The 24,847-nt window shown below is 41.0% G+C and overlaps 1 protein-coding gene across 27 annotated transcripts in view; it reads right to left on the bottom strand.

Annotated features, from left to right (window-relative positions):
• The window catches only part of LOC111244815 (voltage-dependent calcium channel type A subunit alpha-1-like), a 190,395-nt gene that overhangs the window by 36,440 nt on the left and 129,108 nt on the right, over positions 1-24,847 (bottom strand). For 16 of the 27 annotated variants that reach the window (XR_015316860.1, XR_015316853.1, XM_086974621.1 and 13 more), the window contains 22 exons: positions 20,772-21,013; positions 20,230-20,369; positions 17,923-18,023; positions 17,247-17,402; positions 16,606-16,806; positions 14,405-14,647; positions 14,179-14,238; positions 13,891-13,989; positions 13,151-13,165; positions 10,038-10,070; positions 8,205-8,289; positions 7,646-7,910; positions 7,093-7,383; positions 6,406-6,779; positions 6,007-6,071; positions 5,691-5,772; positions 5,133-5,429; positions 4,653-4,913; positions 4,233-4,377; positions 3,675-3,875; positions 3,104-3,268; positions 895-1,005 (listed from right to left, as the gene is read on the bottom strand). Coding sequence is in view for 25 of the 27 variants with exons in the window: in XM_086974621.1 (XP_086830747.1) it covers positions 895-1,005; positions 3,104-3,268; positions 3,675-3,875; positions 4,233-4,377; positions 4,653-4,913; positions 5,133-5,429; positions 5,691-5,772; positions 6,007-6,071; positions 6,406-6,779; positions 7,093-7,383; positions 7,646-7,910; positions 8,205-8,289; positions 10,038-10,070; positions 13,151-13,165; positions 13,891-13,989; positions 14,179-14,238; positions 14,405-14,647; positions 16,606-16,806; positions 17,247-17,402; positions 17,923-18,023; positions 20,230-20,369; positions 20,772-21,013 (3,632 nt within the window). In the remaining 2 variants the exon portion in view is untranslated. Of the gene's footprint in view, positions 1-894; positions 1,006-3,103; positions 3,269-3,674; positions 3,876-4,232; positions 4,378-4,652; positions 4,914-5,132; positions 5,430-5,690; positions 5,773-6,006; positions 6,072-6,405; positions 6,780-7,092; positions 7,384-7,645; positions 7,911-8,204; positions 8,290-10,037; positions 10,071-13,150; positions 13,166-13,890; positions 13,990-14,178; positions 14,239-14,404; positions 14,648-16,605; positions 16,807-17,246; positions 17,403-17,922; positions 18,024-19,359; positions 19,461-20,229; positions 20,370-20,771; positions 21,014-24,847 lie in introns of those variants that run through there. The other 11 variants (XM_086974601.1, XM_086974612.1, XM_086974606.1 and 8 more) reach the window with 8 other exon arrangements.

A 24,847-nucleotide genomic window follows, 5' to 3' on the forward strand; every position in this document is an offset into this window, starting at 1 on the left:
AGCGGCTTGGCATACGAGCATTCATATTCAATTCTGTTGCGGCACGTTACTGAAAAAAGCACAGTCTACGCAATTAGCAGCAAAAGGGTTACACTGATGCTATATTATATATATGTATATATATATACATATATAGACCCAATCGTCACGTTGCGTACATTGATTGTTGTGGCATTACTATGGCGTTATTTCAGAATTTTGAGATGGCAAGGGCTTTTGACAGACTTCTAGATTTTGGCTTCTACCGGATATTTGAATTCAACTGATAGCAGACTTACGTCGATTATGCCATCTATGCTTTGTTTCATCACCATGGAGACAGCAGAGGATGCACACATAAGATTCAAGGTGCCTTTCTGTACCATTCAATCAACGATCGGACCAGTAAAAGCCTTTTCTGTGCTTTGAAAAACCGTCGAGCTTTTAAATTTATCGATTCTAGACAAATCCAAGGTAATCAGTAGCGAAAAAGAGGCACTTACGAGGACCGCTACATATGGTCTAGCTAGATCCTTTTAGTCATCGACGTATTTACTACTCGAAGCGTTAGTAGCTTAGCATATACGACTACCAAGGAAAAACTTCTACCTCATAACAAACGGTATGATACGATAATTATGCCATAACAATGACGCTTCGCTAGCAAGTGAGGCGTTATGTTCTAGGCTGTTGTAATGTGAACAGTCTTCCTGTGTATTTGCTCTTACTATTCTTGGGATGCGGAAGGGAATCTGTATGTGTGATGGGGTGTGATCGAGCCCTTTGTCATAATTACTAGTATTCGTGGGGTATGTCATTATACTTCTGATTCTCGGCTTCGACGCGCTGCGCTTTGGTCGCTCAATAGGCAACGCAAGCGACGAAGCCTCCAACATTTGCGTTACAATAGCTTACCCTTACTCCGAACGCAACCAGCTTTAGAATGGACTCAACCGTGAATAAGCCAGTGAACGTAGCATTTAGGTAATGTAGGACCCTCGTGAGTTGGGGGTGCTGGTTGTGGAACTGTCGGTCGAAGAACGTAGTCCAGCCGAGGGGGCGGTAGAGTCAAATGGGTTCGGTTCAGATTCCGTCGAGAAGAACAAGAAGAAGTAGAAGAGGAAGGTCGTAATGAGCAGCGGCAGAGAACGACGCCATCACGCACAATCGTCATCACGCATCGGCATCACGACAGGTAATGAAAAGCATAACCGATGTTTAACTCAATGAATGGCACGCGCCATTCCAATTCACCACCGCAAAAATGGTTCTGTCCATACCCCAATCGGCTTTCTATAGTTATTGCCATGAATGGGGCATCCCATCGCCAGCTGACGGCTGACATCATCTGGACAACCCACGCCAGAGAAAATTCCACTCTTTGTGGAGTACGTAATCTATGCTCATCAATGCTTTCGTACAATGTGGGCTGAGACGGCTCCGTCGGTATTACTAGTAAAACCGGTTGTCACCACTATCAGTCAATAGATCCGTTAGACAATCAAAAAGATCCACGTGAATCAGCGCCATCATGCCCATTATCATTTTATGAGGGCCTTATGTGTATGATGGCATTGCCTCTAATCAAACCAGAGCAATCAGCGAAGTTGATTGTTGCTTATACTTGTGTTATGCAACTTTTTTTCTGGGCTTTTCAATATTACGAGTCTCTGATTCTAGATATCATTTCTGTTAAAGTTTCGGCACGGCCGTTCTCTGATCTAGTTGCTTAAATATCTAGTAGATACACACATATATATACGTATATATATATATATACACGTATATATATAGTTGCTTGCTGTATAGGATGTAGCTACCCGTTTGTCGCTCGTTCACAAGTAGAGAAAACACTCAGTGAGATATCACTATGGGGTGAGAGGGGCTAAAGGGCACTGAAAGGTGCTACAAAATTGTTTTTAACTTATTTTTTGTTTTTTTTTCTATTGTTCTTGTTGCTGCCGCTGCTTGTAGTTGTTGAAACCACACATACAGGTAGTAGATATAACGAAGTAATAAATGAAGACACTAATAGCTACAGAGAGAGAAAAAGGTATGAAAGATGTAGTCAGCAGGTAAGAGAGGGTCGAAAAATAAAAAGGATTGATTGTACTACAGGGACAATGTCAAATGTAGTATAATTGTTGATGTTAATAATAATAATAGTAAGGGTATACCTGTATTGTGAGAAAGCGGTTGACATGTTATTCGACAATCGTGTTCTTTCGTATGCATGAGAAACGTATTGAATTAGCAATAGTACGACTTTGAAACGATTCTTAGCTCTTTTCTTCGAGTTACGTGAAGTGATCTCAAAATATGTGAAGTATAAATTAGGAGAAGCAGAACATTTGTACTTGAGGCCCTGCTTTTTGTTTGTGATTGTTTGTCGTCAATACGCTGTTACCACAGGGACCTATTGGAACTAAGTTAGTCCGACGGCGATTCATTTGACGAGTCGAAATAGCGTCACAATGCTCGGTTAGCAAAATGAATACGCCGACAGACATGAACGAAGGAGAATGGAAAAGTTAAATAGGAAAAACAAGTCTGCTATTGGACGGCATACGGCGCTTATGGTAAATAACTAGAATACTGTCATATTTTTGCTGCTCAGAACACCACGTCAAATGTTTTGTTCGGCCAAATGTGAGCTCCTTGTCAAGCCGGTAAATTGCCTAAGCAGACGGTCGTGTTTGAGATTGAGACAAAAAACCGGGACGATAAATAGCAAACGGAATTCAACCACTTATTATACAGGCAAGTTCTTTATATACCCAATAATCAATTATTTCTTACTTAATCTGCGTACACTTTCATCACGCCATTTTTAAGTCGGTTTCAAAACAGAGTATGTAGACAGAACGGACTCACTAAGTGCTTTTAGTAATGACCCTGTCCTTAGCGCGACAGTATGCTAGGCACGCCGGCGGACAATGTCCTTAAAGCGGATAATGCCCAAGGTTTGGAGATCATGCGGAACAAGTGCCCAAGATGCCATGCTCATCTCCTACTGTGCATCGAGCTAGGGCATACGTGCACAACGCCGCTAGCTACAGGGCAGGGGGCTGGACTGAGATGTTTATCTAAGGTGCTGCTGTTTTCATTTTGGCGGTGTACTCACTTTCATCATGAGAAGGACGGTATTGAGGACAATCAGGGCTAGGATGAAATATTCGAACGGTGTCGAAACAACAACTTTCCATACTTTATATTTAACGCTGTCCTTGTTCTTAGGCATATACCGTTGTAGAGGCTTTGCCTGAATAGCAAAGTCGATACACGATTTCTGCAGTAAACGGATTAGGAGATGAATAAAGGATCAGGAACATCAACAGCCAGAAGCATCGACAAGAGAAATGCAAAATACGCCGGTTAACGCGCTGACAGCGGCAACAATAACACTTACGGTATTCAAGACTGGGTCTTGATTTAGTGGCAGTGTAAAACTGATGTTAAATCCATTCTGCAGAGTGGTATGAAATAGCAATCTGGATGGTAAAGTGTAATGAGTATTTGCGGTTAAAGATATTACTCTCAATAAGCCACGGCTTCTTGTCCGTAGTCCTGGAAATACTCCCTGATTAAGTTAGCTGTGACATGTTTTGTTCCATGATAATTCACTAGTCGCAATTCGCTAATACCACAATTCGAGTACGGTTGTTTTACGTCAGGACCATACTGTATTTTCTCACCTGGTTCTTATCCAGTTCTCCTTCTTCGAGTTCTTTTTCACCCTGCTCTTGGAACGTGATAATGATCAATGCAACGAATATGTTCACAAAAAAGAACGGAAATACGATGAAAAATACGATATAGAATAGGGACATCTCAATTCGATATCGAGGCACAGGGCCTTTGTCCTCGTCCGTCGAGTCCATCGAGTTTTGTAGTACCTGGCAAACGTCATGCAGTAACGTTAGCATGAATGCGTACGTATGTTGCTGTTTGCTAACGTGAACCAGTTCATAAGTATTTGAAGTTAATTTTCCACTCAAGTTTACAGATTATTATTTTTAGTAAAAGAAGATCGCACTCAGAATAAAAGCCTTCGAAGACTTTTACCATTTATCTGAACGTTAATGTGGTGCGGTTTACTAGATAATGGTTTAGTTCTAATGAACGAGTACAGATAAAAGTCGAAGACCCACTCTGCTCCAGGGATCCATTTGTAGGGTGAAAGGTGTTCTCAGCCTAAAGCAAAACAATCTCCAAGATCTCTCTCCCTAAGATATCCCTTAAGAGATGCTCACCTGTGGCCAACCTTCGCCGGTTTGCACTGTGAACAGTGTTAGCATAGCAGCCGATATGTCATCGTAATGAAAATCCTGTCGTTTCCAGTGGCGTTTCATTACCTTCGGGGGCTTCCGTGCATCGTTATACTGAAAATATTCTCCCCTGTTGCGATGACACAGTAAAGAAGGTTAAATCGAGCAAAAAAGAGTTGTTACTTTTGCTTTTATTTATTTTATATTGCGTACACTAACTACTTTCAAATCTGGGCCCAATTATCATTTGACAAACCAGAGATAATGAGTTACGAAGAATTGTGTGGACGATATTTTTTGCTATTCGGAATTAAATTATGCATTGTTTTATATTTTTTATAACTGTCATACTGGCAAATAGCAAAGAGGTCAAGATTCATCAACAAGGTCCAAACGGATACTCACTGGCAGTCTCGCTCAAAGAGCATTGAGTGGTCCGAGCAGAAGTAGAATTTGCCGTTGAACAGCTGCACGGCGATTACGGCGAAGATGAATTGGAAGAGAATGTACACAATGAGTATATTGAATACGTTTTTTAGTGAAGTCACAACGCAATCGAATACAGCCTTCAGTTTAGGCACTCGTTTAATTGTTTTTAACGGTCGCAAAACTCTCAGGACTCGGAGTGATTTGATCGTACTCAAATTCTGTCCGGTTGAACTCCCGCTGAAAATTCAAACCATTAAACATGTGTCGGAAAATTTTGAAAAAATCTACGATGCAAAGTAAACAGAACTCAGGATTAGCTAGTGACCGAATCGTGCGTGCATGACGATATACATGGATCCCTTAGTTAACTAGATAAAAATATCCATAGGCTGCTATTAGCAAGTAAATTAAAGACTAAAGAACATGTGCATATTACAGTCTGGCTGATGTACTTACGCAAACGCGAATGCAATAAGTGCGCATATGACGACGATAGCATCAAGAATGTTCCACGGGTCTCGACAATACGAGCCCGGATGCAAGATCACCCCCTGGTCCAACACTTTGAGAATCATCTCTACAGTAAATACGCCCGTGAATGCGTAATCAAAATAGTTAAGGATTGTATTCGATGCCGATTCTTCGTCGACTGGGTCTTCGGCCGCAAGGGCAATTGAGCTCATCGAGATCGTTACCATGATGAACAGATCGAAATATCGCAAGTTCACCACAAAGTGAGCCGCTCGCCGTATGCTGAAGGGGGAAAGTAGACACGTAAATCATCGTCATGTATCTGCCGCTTTTACGACGCTTAACTTTCTAGTGACCTAAAGACAACAGTTGTGGTGATATAAGAGCGACATTCCATGTGACCGCTACAAGTCGATTTGTGACAAAAGCAATAGAAACAGATCAGAGTACCAGCATGCCGTGGCTGTACGCAATGCGCCATAAGAAGAGCGAGCCGCTGTAGCATGGCTCGTTCTTTTTGCAACGCAGTGAGAAATTACTTACGGATTTGTCGGGGAACAAATAAACATCGATGAGTAGGGCAGCATCGGCTTTGGGCCACTTGGCTCCTCGTCCTCGTCTTCCTCTAAAATTTATAAATACATAAATAATATAAATAGACCAACATTTACTTAGGCCAGGTACGTTTCTAGTTGCCCAGATGGTCGATTATTATTATTATATTAGTATTTTCTATATAGCTTCGATATAGGTACGAGATATTCTCAACAAACCTAGCGTTACACTAGAGAAGCTTGTCGCGCTCTAAACATTAACAGATTCATTTCGATTGAGTAAGGACTTTTTCATCTATACAAACCATTTTCAATACTCCTGGAAGCCCTGAGGCTCACACTTGAAGCTTCAGCTGATCCATCTTTGTCACTGAAACAGGCAACCGAAGACAGCCGTTAGAAGCAGCTAGATATATATATGTATATGCTCACTGCGCATGGAGTCAAAAAATCAATGAGGAAGGGTATTGTTTCCATAAGCTAGGATTCGATTAGTCAAAAAAATTTCCTAAACCGTCGCGCTTCAGTTTCTTATTTTAGAGCATGGATATGTACAGCTGAATGATTGACATTATCCTCCCGTAACTCCGCAGCTTCGAACTATATAAATCCATATGTTAGGGGGTACAGCTTTATCGGATGTGATCACCCTTGGTAGGGATAATAGACAGATATTCTAGATAAAGGAAAAATGAGTTATTTACAAGCTGAAGTTTTTCGCCTTTGCCGGTGTAGAGGCGGAGTTCTGAGAGGGTGATGGCGGACAAATGTTGACTTGCGGTGGATCGTGTCCGCCGGTAGTTGCCGGTTGCTGGCGTTGCAGGTCAGCCATCTCCTTCTCGAGTTCCTCCTTGGCACGTTCGCGTTCCTCCTCGGCGTCCTCTTCCTCGGCGGCTGTCAGTTCCTGGGCGTTGGCCAAATTGTCAACGGCGATGGCCAAGAATACGTTTAGCAGGGTATAATTGCCGAACAGTACCAAGATAATAAAGTACAACGAATAGATCATGCCGCCCTTAATCCCGCCTTGACTCTGGATCCCTCTGTACATCACTTCATTCCAGTCTTCACCGGTCAAAATCTAAAAGGCAGAAACGTTTGCAAATAACAATACCAGTTTATTCAGGCTGAACTGTCCAACTATTATTAGCATAAGCTAAACGCGATTTGTAGTTTCAGAAAACGTTAGATTCGGTGAATAGGAACTGAACACTGATGCTGTTTCTAACAAGAGTGACGGAAAGCGAGTGATGATAAAAATTAGATATAGACCCAAGTCTTTTAATCCGTCGAGCAGGGTTATTTACATGCTTATCAAATAAACTAGGTATCGTCTCACACTTTGGGCAAACGATCCGTCTAAATCGTTCAAATGGATCCGAAGACTGACTTACTTGAAACACGGTGAGCAAAGCGATTGGAAACGTGTTAAAATTGGCAGGTGGGGTGCCGTCGGCGAAGTTGAAGACTCCACCGAACAGCTGCATGCCGAGCAAGGCAAAAATCAGTATGAACAAGAATAGCAGAAATAGCAGCGAGATAATGGATCGCATCGAGTTCAATAGCGATATGACCAGGTTACGAAGGGACGACCAATATTTTGTAAATTTGAATATTCGGAGCAGGCGCAAGGCGCGCAGCACAGAGAGACCGAATGATCCTTCTTTGAAGGACGACCAGATCACCTAACAAATCAAACGCAGTGTACTTGTGACTCGTTGTAAATATCAATCAATATAGGGGAAAAAAGCGAATTATCATATTTAAAAAAGGATTATCTTTCACAATCAAAGATAGGGCTAAGAATATAAAGAAAAATAAACGCATGTGTTTGCTAAGTGCATTTCCATGATTAGTAGCATTAGTACCTTACTAAGTTATTCCAATACGTTCTTTATGACAATGCCTGTCTCTCATAAGCAGTCATTGTGCTAAGCCAACAATTACCTCAAAAATGCTACCTGCAATGACCACGCAATCGAATCGGTTGAAGGACGACTCGAAATAAATGCGCGGTCCGAGCGCATACACCTTAATTAGCATTTCGAAAATAAATAAGCCCAAGAAGGCGAACTCGGCATAATATAGAAAGTCGGTCAGCCATTGTGGCTGCTTATGATGTTCTACGGCCACACAGGCGGTGTTGAGAAAGACGAGCACGATTACGATCCAATAGAACGTCTGTGTCTTCACGACGTGCCGGATCATGAAGCTGCAAGTGCCACCAAAGAATACTGTTATCAATATCCGTAGAAGTAGCAGTAGTATACAAGTAACTTCATTTATCAACACAAAGCCCAGAAGGTTGAACTTCAGGGAAAACATTCGTCTTGTCGCAAGAGAAACACGCAACTTCCAGCTGCGTTCATTCAACATGAAAACCTCAATATGACAATACCTCTATATTGGGATTACCAAATTGTATAAAATAAAAATCTTCCAACAGACCCAAAAGGTTATTTGTCACTGTTGTAAGCCTAGTGTTACTAAGCAGCTGATTACTCACCGGAAGCGTTTCTCAGCGCGCCAAAAAGCTTTGCAAGCTCCTTTGTTCTTCATCTTGGTTTTCAAGTAAGAAGCTCTTGCGAAACCTGCGGGAGAAATTACGATTAGTCGCCAGAAGCCTTGTCTCTACTCGATGGAAGATTTTAAAGCGCTAGCGTCGATTCAAAAACAGCGGCTGTTGGTGTTTACCTACATCTGATATTAAAAAGACAGGTAATGTACCGGAGTAATGCTTTGCACAAAACAACACCTGGACAGAACGCCGAGAAGTTCTATGCAGATTCATTAAATGTCACATAATTGAATCGATAAATTTTCTGGCATAGAAAAATCAGTTGCGGAACGCTCAAGTGCAGTGCAAGAACGCGTTACCTCATGGGGTATCTAGGACTAGAAAAAGCGTATTCAATTTGCTGAAAAAAAAAATAGGCTCAAAAGCTGTGCTAGCGTTCAGAGTCTAAACTTGCTAGCCTATAACGGAAAGAAAGATCATCCAGATAGAATCATGCCAGTGTCATTGAGTACTACATTAAAAAGCTGGTTGGATAATCATGCGGGCTGAAATAATTTGGGGACACCTGAACTTTATTGCACCTGCCAGACGGCGAACCCTTGGCCTCCTCCATATTAGGTAAGGGAAGCTTAGGGTCATCAACAGGCCCCTCTGCACCTTAGCAGTGATAAGTGTGAATTCTGGACAAGTGAGGAAATGCATTTGACACGATACTATACAATAAAGATAATCGTGTTGTCGAAAAAATATAGCTCTTTGTTGCTATTTTCCTCGTGTACTTCATTGCAGCTTTCCGATGAACGGTTAGATCTTCGAACACGGTCAGGGTCTTTATCGACACACCATGCCAGTGCGTATATGAATTTATTGCTATCGAATTATGAATCAGTCACGGTCGCATATTATGCGAGCGGAGCCGAACTACAGTTGAGGCAAAGGAATCGAACTCTACCTTGTTTACAACTCTAAGATACATATAGGTATGATAGGATTGCAATGGGTCAACTTGAAAAGCGAGTATTTGTTACTCGGCTGGCAAAAGCCTCACATTATGGGCAGAGGATATCCACAGTTGAATGAACATTCGAACACTGCTAAGGGCAGGAACCCTATAAAGCCAGCTATAAATATTCATCAGACCGTTAAAAAATACTTAATAAACGTTAATAATAACAACAACGTTAAAAATTAATAAGAGAATTTCTCAAAAAGCATCTACAATTAAGGCAATTCGCGTACTTATACTGAGTTAAATCGATAATATTTTGCTCATTTATGTGTTTCTAATTTTCAAACAATAAACTAATAAATCAAGCAGAGCTAAATGAAACGCTCTTGAAGAAGAGGTCATCTACCTTTTCTTCGATACAAAGTTTTTAAGGGTAGGTGTACAAACTCGGCGAACTGAAAGATTGTTACTACATAGTTAACAATTCGATTGCTGGAATGATTTTGGGCAAAAAACATAAACAGGTAATAAGCGTTTTTAAATAGCAAAGCCACCAATGCTTCGATCAAACCCCTTCAAAAAAGGCTATAGAGATCAAAGAGTCTACGTTGGGATTAAGCACAAATAATCACTCGTAGTTAGCTCGATTTCAATCTATGGGGTTTACGAAAGTGGTGAGATCTACGGCTGCGTGCTCGATACACCGTAGATCGGCCACAGCAGTACGCTAAATTATAGGCTTTTCGACTGTCTACGAAGGATTTTCATGTGGGGAGAAGTCTACGAATATAGGGAGTTGATGTAAAGATCTGATAAAGTGAAGAATAGATTTATAGAGGCCAAATTAATTACATTGTACGAGACTAAAGTACCTTTTAGCTTAACACCCTTCCTAGGAGTTAGATCTGTGGCGGACGCGCAGGATTTTTTCACAGGATAGCGCAGTGATATGAGATTACGTCGAGCGTAAATACACCCACACGTATGCGCGAACGCGAGAATATATAAGTGCCGCCAGCAGCAGCAGCAGCAGCAGTAGCAGCAGTAGTAGAAGTAGCAGTTGAAGTACGTTGTAGCAGATAAGTAAGTCGTCAATGGCGTGAGTGTGACGGCAGGGCATAAGGACGAGTATTGGTGGGTCGTGGACGATTGACGGTTGGATTGATGGTGGATGGCACGGGCAAGGGCGCACGTCCGCAGGACGAATGTAGTAGTGACGGTAATGCACGTTCGAATCGAACGAACGATTGAACCATAAGCCATTGTGGCGATAGTGGGTTAGTTGGCAGCATCGTGGTTTATTCGAAAATAGGTGTCGGTGAGTTTGAAGAAGGTTTCGGAGATGAACAGAGGTCGTGTCGAAGTTGTAGCAGTGGCAGCAGCAATTGTAGAAGTTGATAGTGGCGATGGCAGAGAAAAAGAAGAAGAAGATGATGATGGTGGTTGTAATGGTAACACAATAAAAGGAGAGAGAGATGAAGTGACAGAATGGGCAACGCCGGCGAAAGAAACGCGGTATAAGATTCATGAGGAAGAAAAATAAAGGAAATCAAGACAGTGAAAAACACAGAGTTTAGAGCAAAATTGAGCGGAAATATTGTTCGGCGATGATTGTGACATGAACTGAATTTGTTATAATTGGTGGCGAAACAACACAAATAGAAAAAGACAGGGCCGTGGACAGAAAATATAGATGAAGGGCCGATTAAAGGGCGCGATAGAAGAGGCAAAATGTCCATGTTTATTGCCGTTATCAATTTGTGGATACTGACCGAATGGAGCGACGAAGCCATATAACGTCAAGTTCATATTGACAGAATCATTGTAAGCAGATGGACCACGTATAGAATTGTTATCCGGCAATTTTTAAATAAACGTCGTGCAAGAAAAAAGCCAGCCGCAACAACAACAACAACAATAGGGCAATTAATTATTTTCATATGTTCAAAATAGATGTATATATTTTTTTGTACGATAATGCATGTGTGTACGTGTGTCACAGATAGAGAAGACCTGCATTGCCACAACGTTATAGAAAGGAACAACAATCACCCGCCAAAAATTTGAATTATGACGATATATAAGGCAAGTGGTCGTCGAACGAGGCAGTTTCGAAGGGTTTAAGACAAATCGGGGGAAAAAGAGCAGGAAAGAGAAATGGATAGCGGGCAAGGGAGGATAAAGATGCCGTTTGTTAGACTGAGCCGAAGATGAAGATCACAAAAAGTGTTTATACAGAAAGATACGCATACGCTATTGCCCCTAAAAGACCGATATAGTCTCATGATCTTGAGGCGAGTGTTATTTTATGATCACGGCTTTGGAAAACATCAATTTCAATAAAAAGTTAAAATGTATTTTCAGTTAGTATTATCAAGCAGTAACTTACGGCGCTTGGCAAGATCATGTGGTCTCTGGTCCGAACTCCCAATTATCTATAGCGCACTTCTGCCATGCCTGACAGAACCAAACTGGCTATCCGATTCATCGTTACCTTTGTATATCATATTCTTCGTTTCTCCCCCCCCCCCCCCCTTTTCTTTTTCCCTTAAAATATAGAATTGTAGATATTATTGATGCATTAGATATTGATAAATATTGATTCGGCAATACCATACTCTGTGTTTGCGTACAAATTAAATTTCAGTCTACCCTATCGCCCTAAGTAGAAAGCCGATCAAACACACTCACATACGTCGGCGTCTATCCCTATTCGTTACGTGGAAAATGGCATGTATCAATCTGTCTGTTACGGCAAAATCTGGGATTCTCAGTGACTTATTTAAATTCATTTCAGCATATGAATTGGCAAGAAGTTGAAGGATATACAAAGAGGCAGAGACAGAGAGGGGCGATAGTGAGCGGGATCCACAAAGCGAAGTCGGCGAGGAAGGATAGCGGAGCTGTATGGAACAATAACCAGTATTCAATATACATGTAGAGAGATTCGGTTAGTCGTTAGCGAGAACAATAAAAGGTCGATACATGATTGTGCAATTGGTATAAATGCTAGAGGGATTTATTATAAGAAGACATCGGTAGACGTTCGTTATTGTATACAACATCAACAATAGATGTTCGATATAAAATTTGCTACCGGCAGCGGTAGGACGGGAGAGAGGGACTAAGGCTATTATTCACTCGTAACATTCTTCGGTGTCTGAGTCTGCAATACATGTGAGTCGAAGTACGCATGAATGAGTCATGAAACGTGGGAAGTCAGGTAGCGCCAGTGACGAGGAGTGATATAGAGAGCACTCATCTACAAACTGTGTATGACACAGATCAATTGATTGATCGATAACAACGCAACGGCAGTCGACAGACTGTTATTCCGGTGATAAGATTTGGGCAAAAAGCTAAAAGCGGCCATTTTTCTAAGGATTGTACAATCGACTTATTTCTAAGCGACGTCATGTTTGCAGAGGTGCAACTATCTATAGATGCATATGTATATGGACGTACATGTTGGAGTAATACAACAACAGCGGAACGAGGAGCAACAGAAATAACCAATAACATGAAAATTAATCGCGCAAAAAGATTATGCAGAAAGATCACACTTACACGTATTGCGCAGTGACAACAGTTCGCGTAGCTCTCAGAAAACGCCAAACTATATGTAGAGATATTTTTTCATTTATATAAAGTAGTACATGATGAATATCAGTGGAGAAAGAGTTGGCGCGCGGTGGAAAAACGTCTATGAGAAGCTTTACACGGCTAAATCATATGATCGTCTAATGTTTGTGTACACACAGGTATGATATAAAATTTTTTTACATACACACAAGTTCATAAACAACAGTGCGCTGCGTATCATGGAGTAGGGTTAGTTGCTCATATTTAGAGAGCGGTCATATGAATAGGATGAAAAACGGTAGTGATCCAACCAGTTGATCTAACCCAGCATACAACATTAACGACAAATGATCGTCACGTCAATTTATCGTAGTTATACAACGCCTACATGTTAACACGTTACCTCCAGGTTCGGAATCTGCGGGTACCTCCGGGCGATTTTGACGCGTTGTTTGTTGTTAAGGGCAGCGTATGCAAAAAAAAAAAGAAAAAAACAGCAAGGAAAAATATTAAAGCCAAAAGCAAAAGTCATCTTTGCCTTGACAAATTTGAGCGTTTGTAAAGCTTAATAACTTCCACCTGCCTGTGTTTCAGCGTGACTTTCTTTAGCGGTTTCCACTTGTAGCGTAATTGTATAGCATCAACTATTTAGTAGAGGTGGAGAAAATGAAGGAGTCTGGTAGGTATTCAGGTGGGCTTATTTCGTCATCACCAAAATAGCTTGGCCAAATCGTTTATGCCCCGTTAACTTAACGAAGCCAACGTGCTGGTCTATAACTGAGTAGTGCAAACGTGCATCGAGTCAAGCGGCACAGTAGAAATCCCCTGATGGTTCTATTGGGGGTTGTAAAAAACTATGCAGTCACCATTTAAACATGTAGAAAGAAAGATACGTGCACGTTGCACGTTTTGGCTCGCGTACAAAAGAGACTACGACAAATACGGGAGTAACAGAATTATAATGCGCTGAAAAGTAAAGCTTGAGTTTAGCTGCGAAAAACAGGCGCCAACTTGGGCCGATTGCGCTTTCACCTAAAACAGCTTAGTCATAAATTGGCGGGAGCTAGCCAACTGTTACAATTCAGTATAAGTCTCCTAGAAGAAAAAAAGGATAAGGACAAGAGCGGGCCTTTGAAAACGTACCTTCGTCCTCCGCGTCTTCTTCGTCATCTTCTTCTTCGTCAGTTGACTTGCTATGCATACTTTTCAACTTCTTACGCTTGGCGGCTGCTCTGCGACGGGCTACGTGGGAGATATGCATGCAGGCAAGATTATTAACACTTTCATGAATCTTCTTTCGCCTCCTTTGAATATAGGTGGCATCGTTGATTATCTCAGACGCTATCAGAAACGTTTGAACGCAATATTAATTATGAATATCAATTGGTAGGAGAGCAAAGGAAAGATATAAGACGATATAGAAGAGCTTACCTTCTAAGATATGCATTCTTTCTTCCTCAGTGGTTCGTTCCTCGGCCAGTATAACCTCCTCTGTAATTAGGGAAACATTTTTAATTCATCTTATCTGTATGCATATCTAAAAAGAGAGGCTACGTAAACCAAATGTACTTAACTGTCCGATATTTCCAGCTATCAGATATTACTTACATGGTCAGTACGCTATCGAAACTTCAACATCAACTCAGACAATACGAACCGGCCTTACAAATCCATTCCACATAACCGTTAAGTTCCCTCTCTAGTTGCTGCTGCCGGCGTATCTTGAGAAAGGCTTGACGGTTTTCGACCCTCTCTCTTTCCTTGGCGAACTCCCCACTGAGTACTCCGAGAACCAGGTTGAGCATGAAGAACGATCCTAATATAATGAGTGGCACAAAGTAGATCCAGTTGAAGGCATTGCCCATTGCATCGTTTGTCCAATAGAGCATTTGTGTCCATCCTGAGAAACAATGCGGAAGACAACTCCTGTTAAGTGCAAATCGAGCTTTATATTTAGTAAACATTATTGTACTCCGCCGACTTATCTATCGGATTCAGAAAATAATATCAAACGTTTTGAATTTGTGTATCGCTAATTTATTTCGTATCTATGAAATTCCTTAAATTCTCTCTACCTTATATTATTAGTAGCATGCCCGCGAGTTTTTTAACTACTTGATTTAGAGATTTACGTATAAAAAAACTGATTTTACGTCAGAGACCATACGTACATGGTAATTGGTTAAATCTTCGGCAGGCCCCTGCCATAACGGCATATCTTCATCGTTAGATTATTACATCATACTTTTATAAATGCACACACATATATTTTTACAGTACTACATGGAATTTCGTGCAGCAACGTATGCATTTCATGATGGATTACGTGATGTAACGAGATTTTCTCTTACGTATATTGGTATATATATATATATATATATACGCTTACGTATATTGGTTACCGTCGGAAACATCTCGTACTTATTTACCTCCATCTTTTTAATTGCCTATATTACCATGCTTCACACAGACTCTACAGAGAATGTCTGTGCGTGCCTCAATTTCACTGAACATGCTTTCAGTAAGTCCTTTTTTCATATCGTAGGCCAGAAACCTTTACATGGACCCGAGAAGCAGATTTCGAATCCCGCTTGTGCCTGTTTTTCTTAAACACGTCAAGCTTCTCGCGCCTTGCCTCTGTATACATAACTTCATTTTGCCATCTGTTATTGACATGATATGGGTCGTCTTTTGGCGCTGCTAAGTTCACGCCAAGCAGTTCTATCGGCCATCTTGTCCTAAACCGACATGGCCGGGTATTCATTGAAGGCATACCTTGGGCTTCACGAGCTTGGAGCATCTCAGAATTGTCTGAACAAGACGCATAGTGTCATTTGAGAAACTGGCTGCAGATACAGCCTCTGGGACGATTTTGGGGTCACTGAAAATTATGACATCTTCAAACCATTTTACAGTAGTTTTATCAGCCCTGCTTTTATTTGGATCTAATGCGCCCGATAGATTTTTTAGATTCAATACTCATTGCTTCTTTTTGCCCGCTTCCAGTTACCGCTAACATAAATAGTTAGGTGCAAGTTCGACACAAATTTTTAATAAAGCTTTTTCTGGGCTGTCTGAGTACTCTATAACTTTATTTCCCTTTGCTTGATAGTTTGTATGATTTTTCAATAGCCCGTATCGTAAGAACATTCATCGTAGTTTTTCTACTTACGTCAGCACCTCGGCACGTCTGCCAGTCATGCAGGGAGCACCTCTGCCTGTTTTCACCGTTGCCCCCTCACATGCAGTTTTTACGAAAATAATTAACCATAGATTTGGCCTGTGAAGACCAAACGAAGACACCGTCTCTTACTAGCCCTTTTCACAGTTATCCCAGACAATAGCTTGAGCGATATGCCACCTGCCTCTTTCCACCCTCAGATAAACGAATCACTAACGGTGGTCAAGCAGAACTCAATTTCTGACGCTCCTATGTTAAATAGACTCAACTATACCATTTGTGGTGTACTTCGTCATAAATGTCAACGTATTATTGCTTACAACTACCATAAACTTTGGATCTCCTAGCGTTTTTGATGAGACTATCCCCTGACCAACTGCTGTTCGCGTAGCTTTCCTTTTTTTCGGTGTGCATATTACCAATTAGTATATGAATGGTTCGCTCTATTCGGTATCGTCATTAAGAAATTTCAGTGTTTAATAAGACATAAACGGAGATTATGCAAAGGATCCACTTTTAATGAAATGACAGATTATTCTTTTCATACTTATAAGAGATTCTATAAAAAAATATGTCTTTTCATTTTTCAAAAACTTAATTTCAAAACATACAAGCTATGATAAGCGAAACCAGAGCACTAGCTAAAAAATAAAATAAAATAAAATAAAAATACCTACCTTCCATGGTAATACATTGAAATACAGTCAACATAGCAAAGAATATGTTGTCAAAGGACGTGATTCCGTAGTTAGGACCATTCCAGCCTTCTTTGCAGAACGAACTGCTATTGTCACATTTGAATGCACCATTTGGTACGTTGGAAGCTACCGTATAGGCGTAGCACGGTGTTTCCTGATCCCCTTCAGGAACAATCTCACCTACGGTAATAAAAGGAAAATACTAATAACAGATAACATTGAATGATGACTAGTTGATTGACTCTTACTACCTATTGTATGTTCGAACTGAGAATCGAGCGATCGAACAGCAAAAACGTACTGCTGCCTCTATAGGAAACGAAATCATAATTCTAATACGCTCAACCATCGTTTCGTTTCTGGGTGCAACAGTGAGCCTGAGCAATGTCCACAGACAGGCCTATGGATAGACATCAACTATTCATTCATTTCGTAAGCCTATTATTATTAATTGATGTCATGATGACCTCATTTGTTGTCTCTTTAGGTAGGTAGGCATTTGTCCAGCTTCACCTGGTAATCCTTTTTAAAATGGAGGAGGCGTATAGTAATAGGATAATTGCTGTCTTTTTTTTTGTTGCTTTTAATTAGATTTCTACTCATTGACCGTTCATACATACCCGGATCTTCAAGGCTGTAACAGGTTTTATGAAGTGCACCACTGTAGAACTCCAGACCGATTATGGCGAAGATGACAATGGCGAATAGCACCAACAATCCGATCTGGAGGAGTGGCGCCATCGCCTTGATGATCGACTTCAAGACGACTTGTAGACCTGAAGCCGCAAGTAAATTAGCGACAGAATTCGCCGCAGGATTTTAGCTATTTGTGGGAATTTCGGAAAAGTTTTTGGGAATGCGCGCTCGTATCATGTAGTTGTCTGTTACAAAGTTCAGGAAGACGACCATGCTGCCGTTCTTTTTATTCTACATATTCGTTAGCAGTTCTCGTTCATGTCGGTCATAGCATCGTTGCTTGATTCCATCATTTCATTTGTTCTTGCTACTGCTACTACTACTACTACTACTACCATCGATTCAGCGAAGCCTTGACAAGTTTATATGTACAAATTAAGCTAAACAAAGAAACATTGTTTACTTTGCATGATCCATAGCTAGAGAAGAAGTAAAACATGCAAACTAACTTGGAGGCCACTTGCGAAACTACTCGGAAAGCGCAGCGCGAGGGATCTCCAAATATCATATATATATATATATACAGTGAAAAAGAAAAAAAGTCACCGTCAAGATCCGAAGGCTCTTGAGGGTGATAGTGAAAGTCCGTAAGGGACTTACTTGGTATCCCCGACACTAGTTTCAAGGGCCGAAGAACCCTGATCGCCCGTAGCGTTCTCAAATCTAAGTCTAAGTTGTCCGGTATAATATACGTTACAAACCTGCAAATGAATATAAATTATGCAGCCAGACTATCACCACACATCGCATAGTCCTCCTCACACACGCTTCAGGAGTCGCTGTCCAATTTTATCGGCATAATTAAATAAACGTACGCAATTAACTATGTTAGCGAGCCAATTATATGAAAATCTGTTATAATTTTATAATTAGCTTCTCAGACTATTGTAATTGATGGCACCATTTTCAATTTTGTTCGTTTTATTTTTCTGGTAAATGCGGGAAATGCGCAATAATACGAAAAAGGTCGTTCGATTGCTAAATCGTAAGTCAGGTCGTAAATTATTTACGCTTGATATGCGACTCCGTAGGCGTACGTGAGGATCAAACGTTGCTCAGTCAATCAATCAGTCCATCAGTCATCAATCAATGGTTCAGATCAGATCTAGGCCCCTACGGGCGAGGCTAGGGCTAAAGCGCCTGGATAGGCGGCGTGCCATCCCGCGCCACCTAGCATGGCGTATCTACTCATCATAGCTTGCAGCACGGTTTTTCATCATCTCATCATTAATCATGTCATCTCACTATCATGTCACTATTATGGGTCCGTGACAGGCCAGACCTCTTATATTACCAGTTGCCAGTCGCAGTCCATTTCAGCATCAGTTCACCATCTATCATCATCATCATCATGTCATAATCACCATGTCATCACCAGCCAGTCAAATATTTGGCGCTTAAATTCAAATTAACGAACGAACCAGTCCCGACTCATCCGATCAATCAATCAGTCACCCATTCAATCAACCAATCAGTCAGTTAATCAACAGATCAAATAACCTCAGTCTGCATCGCAATGGGGAGAGCATCATCATCATCATAACCGATCAGTGTGTATGTGTGACAGTTTTGGGCTTGCACCAAAATGGGCATCGATCATCACCAGTCATCAATCATATCAACAACAGCCTTATTATCAATTCAACCCATCTCATTTCATCTCCTTATCATGGTCAATCATCCGAGAAGGGAGGTACGAGCGGTACCACTAGCATCGTACCGAACCGACCATCGCAAAGGCACGGAGGCACGGGCGAAAGATGCGGACATTCCACGATCGGGTGTGGTCACCAGACGATCTTCGGTGACCTTCGGGGAATTGGAAACGAACGGTGGCATTCGAAACGGTTCGAAAGAAACGGTTTGAACGGAACGAAACTTGGAATTCGGACCAAAAATCAAAATGAGAACCATAGAGTTTCTCAGGGGAGAGAATGCGCGCGGGACATTCGAAATAGAGAGTGAAAGAGAGAGAGAGAGGGGGAGAGAGACTTTTGACACCGCCGAACGACACAACGATCGGAAGCGGGCGCTTACTTGGCGTACGTGAGACCAGTTTGAGGGGCCGAAGCACTCTGAACGAACGCAACATCCGAAGATCTAAATCCGCACTTTCCGCAACGCAAACACTAAACAGACTGAAAATGTGAGACACATATTACACAGATGAGACAGTTACACATTAAGGGTTCGGTTTGATTTTCTTCTCTGTGTATTTGGTCGGTTTGCCTTTTCTTTTTTTTTTTTTTTAAATTTATTTTTCTTTGTAGTTGCTGTTGCGCTTGTCGTTGGTGTTTATTATTGTCTTTTTGGTGTCGCATGTACAAGGCCATTCGAAACGAGATGATGGTCAAGAACAAAAGAACGCGAAGGGCAAATAAATGACGCAACAGGAAGAGGGTTCCGTAAAACTTGCTCTCAACTGAGTAGCTGCTTCTTTTTTTTATCTGTCTGCTCACGATAAGATGGAGGTAATCTTAATATGTCCAATGGATGCGGTAAGAAGGAAGTACGATCAATCCAGGAAATTTAAACTCTAATGTGGCGGACACCCACAATGGAGACGGCGAAACGTGGGCAACCAGTGGTAAACAATAGTTGACCCGGCGGGAATTTCAAAAAAATTGAAAGTTTAACTATGAAAATCATTGCAATATATAATAGTATATTGAAATGACAAGCCAAGGGAGGCTAAAAAATCTATCATTGCATATCCACTACTGCATGTACCACAGGATACCGTGTGGCTACTGGGTGCCTACATGGAACCAGTAAGTAATAAGCCAGAGAACAAAGTGAACAAAAAAGTTCCTTCGACTGCTGCAAGAACCTGCTGCTGCGTTCCAATAGGTAGCAAGAGGTTGTTTCTGGTTGAATAAGAAACATGCTTGTATAAAAATAACTTACCCCGTAACAACAACAACGAAGTCCATCATATTCCAAACGTTTCGTAGGTACGCTCCGCTGTGCAGTATAAATCCTAACGCTAAAATCTTCAGTAACGCTTCAACACAGAAAATTCCTAAAAAGTACGGCTCTGTTTTTTCCTGTAAGTCATTAAAGATGAGACATACACGTCAGCTTTTTTTAATTACGGTACGTATGGGACCGATTATTGGATCTATGAAGATAGAAACTATTTGTTTAAAAGAATTAAAAAGAAATTCATCTGAACCTTTGTCGGTCAAACTATTCTATTTTGCTGGAATGATTAACTCGTACCTTTTACCTACCTCGACCCGAACCGACATATAAATCACCTTCGATGATACAAACGCAAAATCGCAGCACCATTGAAAAACATAAGATATTACATACTCAAGTTGGTATCGTAAAAAGTAAGTGATTTGATTGTTAGACATATATGAAACGGTTATATCTACTATGGGTGGCCATTATATCAACCGTGCCATGTAAAGGCCAAGGGGTATTAACGATTAGTGACTCACTAGTTTCTGAGCAAGTGGCGTTCGGTCTCCCTTAGGCAGATGTTCTTCGAGGGCGAGAACTACACAATTAGCAATAATAGTCAACAGCACAGCGTATTCGAAGGGCGGCCATTCGATGATAAAGCGGGTATACCGTCGCAGGGGATTGTCCTCCGAGAGCAAGAACAGCGCGGACGGGCCGCGCTGTCCCGGTTCCTGGTAGCCCCCCTTACGGCTGCGCGCCATACCGAACTGACTTACACCTGAGAAAAACAGCGTACGATTATAGCCGTACAAAATCATGCCAACAGCGAATTATGTTATTACCACCTATAAACGTACAATAATCGCAAATCGTACAAATTAAGTATAATGGCTTGAGTTTCTAGAAGGTGCAAAGGGTCCTCTAACGACTTAAATGAAGCTTGTTGTAATGTTTTTAAAGGCACTTTGTTATGCTTTTTCTTGCCACAGTGGTACAAAGCAACGTACAACTCAGGCTGGATCATAAAAACATATAACAGTTAAGTAGGATTAGCCGATGTACGAGGTAGTATAGGTTCGAAACCGGGGGTAACTACGTGTAGACTCGTGCTAAGGGTCCGCGGTCAGCGGGTGTACTGAAAGTAAAACTTGAGGTATTTATTTTTTTAATATACCAACAGAAAAAAAATATGTTTAAAACGTTGTTACTTTTCTTAAAGATACAGTCGACTACAGTGGAGTCATTGGTTGAGCTTCCGTAAACGGGGTTGTATTCGATCACAGGATTGAAAACTCTGCGATATGAATAGATGATATAAAATAATACTAAAATGTCTGTTATCATATCATATCCACTGTAGCCGACGCTATCAATTGTACGTTCGCCGATACGATGAAAACTTTATTGTATGATCGCTTACAAAGAAAATTCGAGGTACCTCGAGGAAGCAAAGGACAAGTTTCATCAATATCCACCCTCATGCTTCCTTTAACACTGTTTTTCTGATATTGAAATATATAGAATAATAGTGTCCGGCAAGTTGGCGACTATACCTATGCATTTTATGTAAAAAAAAGTTAACGTGTTATATTGCCTTATGGATAGCACACTAGAAAAATGCTACCCGTAATCGCTATTTACAGTCTAACCGTCAGGATTTACCTCATAGACATTGGCATAGCTAACAATTAAGATTAACAGATTAAGCGGTTCAACGTTTTGCCGGATTTCAAAAGTCACCCCAAGAATCACTTGGGAACTTACGGTGCTGACTCCTTTTCTAGATGTAATTGATAACTGTTCAAGTTGGTCAAGGAGTCGTGTGAAAGCTAACCTAAAAAAATCGCCAGAAACACGAATCAGCCATACGAAATCAGTAAGACAGTACTTGGACATTGGAGTCATGTGGTGCTTTGCGGAGTAGATAGTACGCCTCTTAAAAGCAACTCAATATTGATCAAAGAAAATCTACGAATAAAAACGGGACGAAAAATATTCGGATATTTGCCAAACGTTTCGCCATAGGCGTGGGAGTCTGCCGATACCTGCGGGTCATCGCGTACAATCCTAATGAAGCATCGAAGCTGATTTTACGCCATTGTCTAGGTACGCAACTATAGCGTCTTGCAAACTACTTCGTTTACCTATGTGTTCTCCTGCAGCTAGTTGCGTTGCTTATGAGATGCTTTAGGCGAACAAGATTACGTGTTTTGAAATAGTGGTTCGCTTTCACGACAGTTTACATTTGTTATTCAGCGCTATTTTTTTAGAATAATCGATCGGCTGTAGCAGCCTTTCAACTCACACATTTAACATGCCGTCCGCTAAAATGGGGACCTTCAAAATCAAACGTTATAATATTATCGTTTCCAGTAATAGACAAAATTAGTCAGAAAAGCCACCTGTACTCTTTTAGAATATATGCCTTGACCATAAGCGTCGGGTAACGATTTCGTAGTCGGCGGGCGAGCACGGCTTATTTAGAGGACAAGTCGATTTGATAAATTGATGGTGTAACATTTAATACCATGGTATAAAGTTTAAGCTAAACAGCCTTAGGTATCTCCATGCTGCTAAGTAGCCATAAAAAAGACCTAATTTTATGATCGTCAGGAGGGCGTCTAGAATCGACAGCAAACCTTCCGCATGCTTGTTCCAAAGGGTTGTCTTCTGCGTCAACGCTGAACCCGCGCATGGTTACAGGATTTCAAGTAAAAAAAAGAAACAATTCCAACACGATTAGTCGACAGAGCCCGCTAATGGGCAGCATACCCATATTTTCTACTTTAGCGTGTTATGCAGACTAGTACCTGCTGATATACGGCACATCCTGGCTAAATGATAGCGTTCCGAAAAATACATCTTTCTGGAGCTATAAGAATACAAAACGTGCGGATAAATGTGTCGTTCTAAGATAATGTTGCGTCTACGTGGCCGTTATAGTAGTTCATTTGTGAGACAAGCGTGAAATGCACAGCCTGAGAGGTATCTTTTCCTTTCCAGATAGCGTTGTATCTGATCTTTTTTCTAGTGGGAACAGTGGGAAATGGACGACAGTGATGGCAACAATTGTGATCCCGAGGGATAAAACTGAACTTTAATTGGAATTTCGAGTAATAAGGGAAGGATTCGCTACGGTGCCTAAGTTTTTTGTTGTCTATAAGTGCTGCAAGTGCTTAAGGAAATAAAGAAGATAGCTTTCGTTACTCATCAGCAATGGGTCAGTCTTCTTTGCACCGACAAGTCGGGGATTATTGGCTTAAGTCCAACCGTTCGTATATATCTGGGTCGTTGGTAACGCGAAGCGGGGAAGATAAGGTAAAATTACTTGTTTGTCACGCTCCAAGATACTATGTTTAATATCAGCTACTTAAAATCGTAGAAAAATAATACTGGCATAAAAAGTAACAACTCGCAACCTCAAAGCATATGTATTAGCCAGACTTTTCTCGTTTTCCTACTTAAACTGTATGTGCCGCGTGCAATTACAGATCTATGTATGTCGCGCTTCAACTCGCTAGGTAGCTCTTAAGTTTCCATGCATGAAACCCTGAAATCTTCCGTGAAACGACCCACCTTTAGTAAACACTAAAGACAATCAACTGAAGTTGCGGTAGGCGATCGTCAAATGGCAAATCGTGACTACGTCTATTGTTTATTATTTCTAACAATTAGTATTGCTCAAATCGAAAGTCTTCCTTTTTCTCTTTTTTCTCACATTGTTTATATGTTACAGACCGTACACGGATGTTATCGCACTTGAATGAGCACGTTATGCGTTTACTTAAAGCGCGTTCGGCTGGATAACTGGCCCCAACCATTGTAAGTAAGCAGTTGCTTTGAAAACATATTAGGAATATTTAGCTATTGATGCTAACGAAATATAACTAGCTGACAGGTTTGTCAAGAACTGCATTTGAACAAAGGCCGTACGGCATAGGCGAACATCTACATAAAAGTGCTACGCTTTTCTGGACCAGTGGAAAAAAAAAGCTGGATATTCATTTTCCAGCTGCCGCGAGATTCCAAATGAGAACTGAATGATCCCTGTCAGGTATTCAAATGTGAAGTCTGAGCAAAATTTCAAGCGAGATATAGCGATAGCGCATTATGGTCACTATACGGTAACTTCGGAACGCGGCTGTCTTTGCAGTCATTTGTATGACAGTCACTTAGTAGAAGTCACCATTTTTTGTCCCCACTTAGCTTTGAGTATCGTGTACATTTGTCAAAAAAAAAGTATTTCTTTTTTCGACGAAAAACGCAGAGATGGAGATTGACTCTATTATAGAACAAATCTAATTTTCACATTCAGTATCAATCAAAAAAAATTTTCATGGCTATCTAACTTTTTACTAGGTTTATAAAAACGCTAGGCTCAATTTCGAATTTCAATAAAATGATCACCCTTGGACCTAACCTCTTCTACTCGCCCGAATATCTTATGCACCTACCACACAGATAGCGTATGGCATACCAAACAATACAAAGCTATATTCAAACCACGGATAGATACGCGAATACTGAGAGCTAATCCTTGTCCTGACTGCGGTTTCGCTGTACAATTTCGGTTTGCGTATCAATAATCGTAGCTGTTTTCATCATATTTGCA

Source organism: Varroa destructor, unplaced genomic scaffold (assembly GCF_002443255.2).
Source record: "Varroa destructor unplaced genomic scaffold, Vdes_3.0 BEIS01000001.1, whole genome shotgun sequence".
NCBI lineage: Eukaryota > Metazoa > Arthropoda > Arachnida > Mesostigmata > Varroidae > Varroa > Varroa destructor.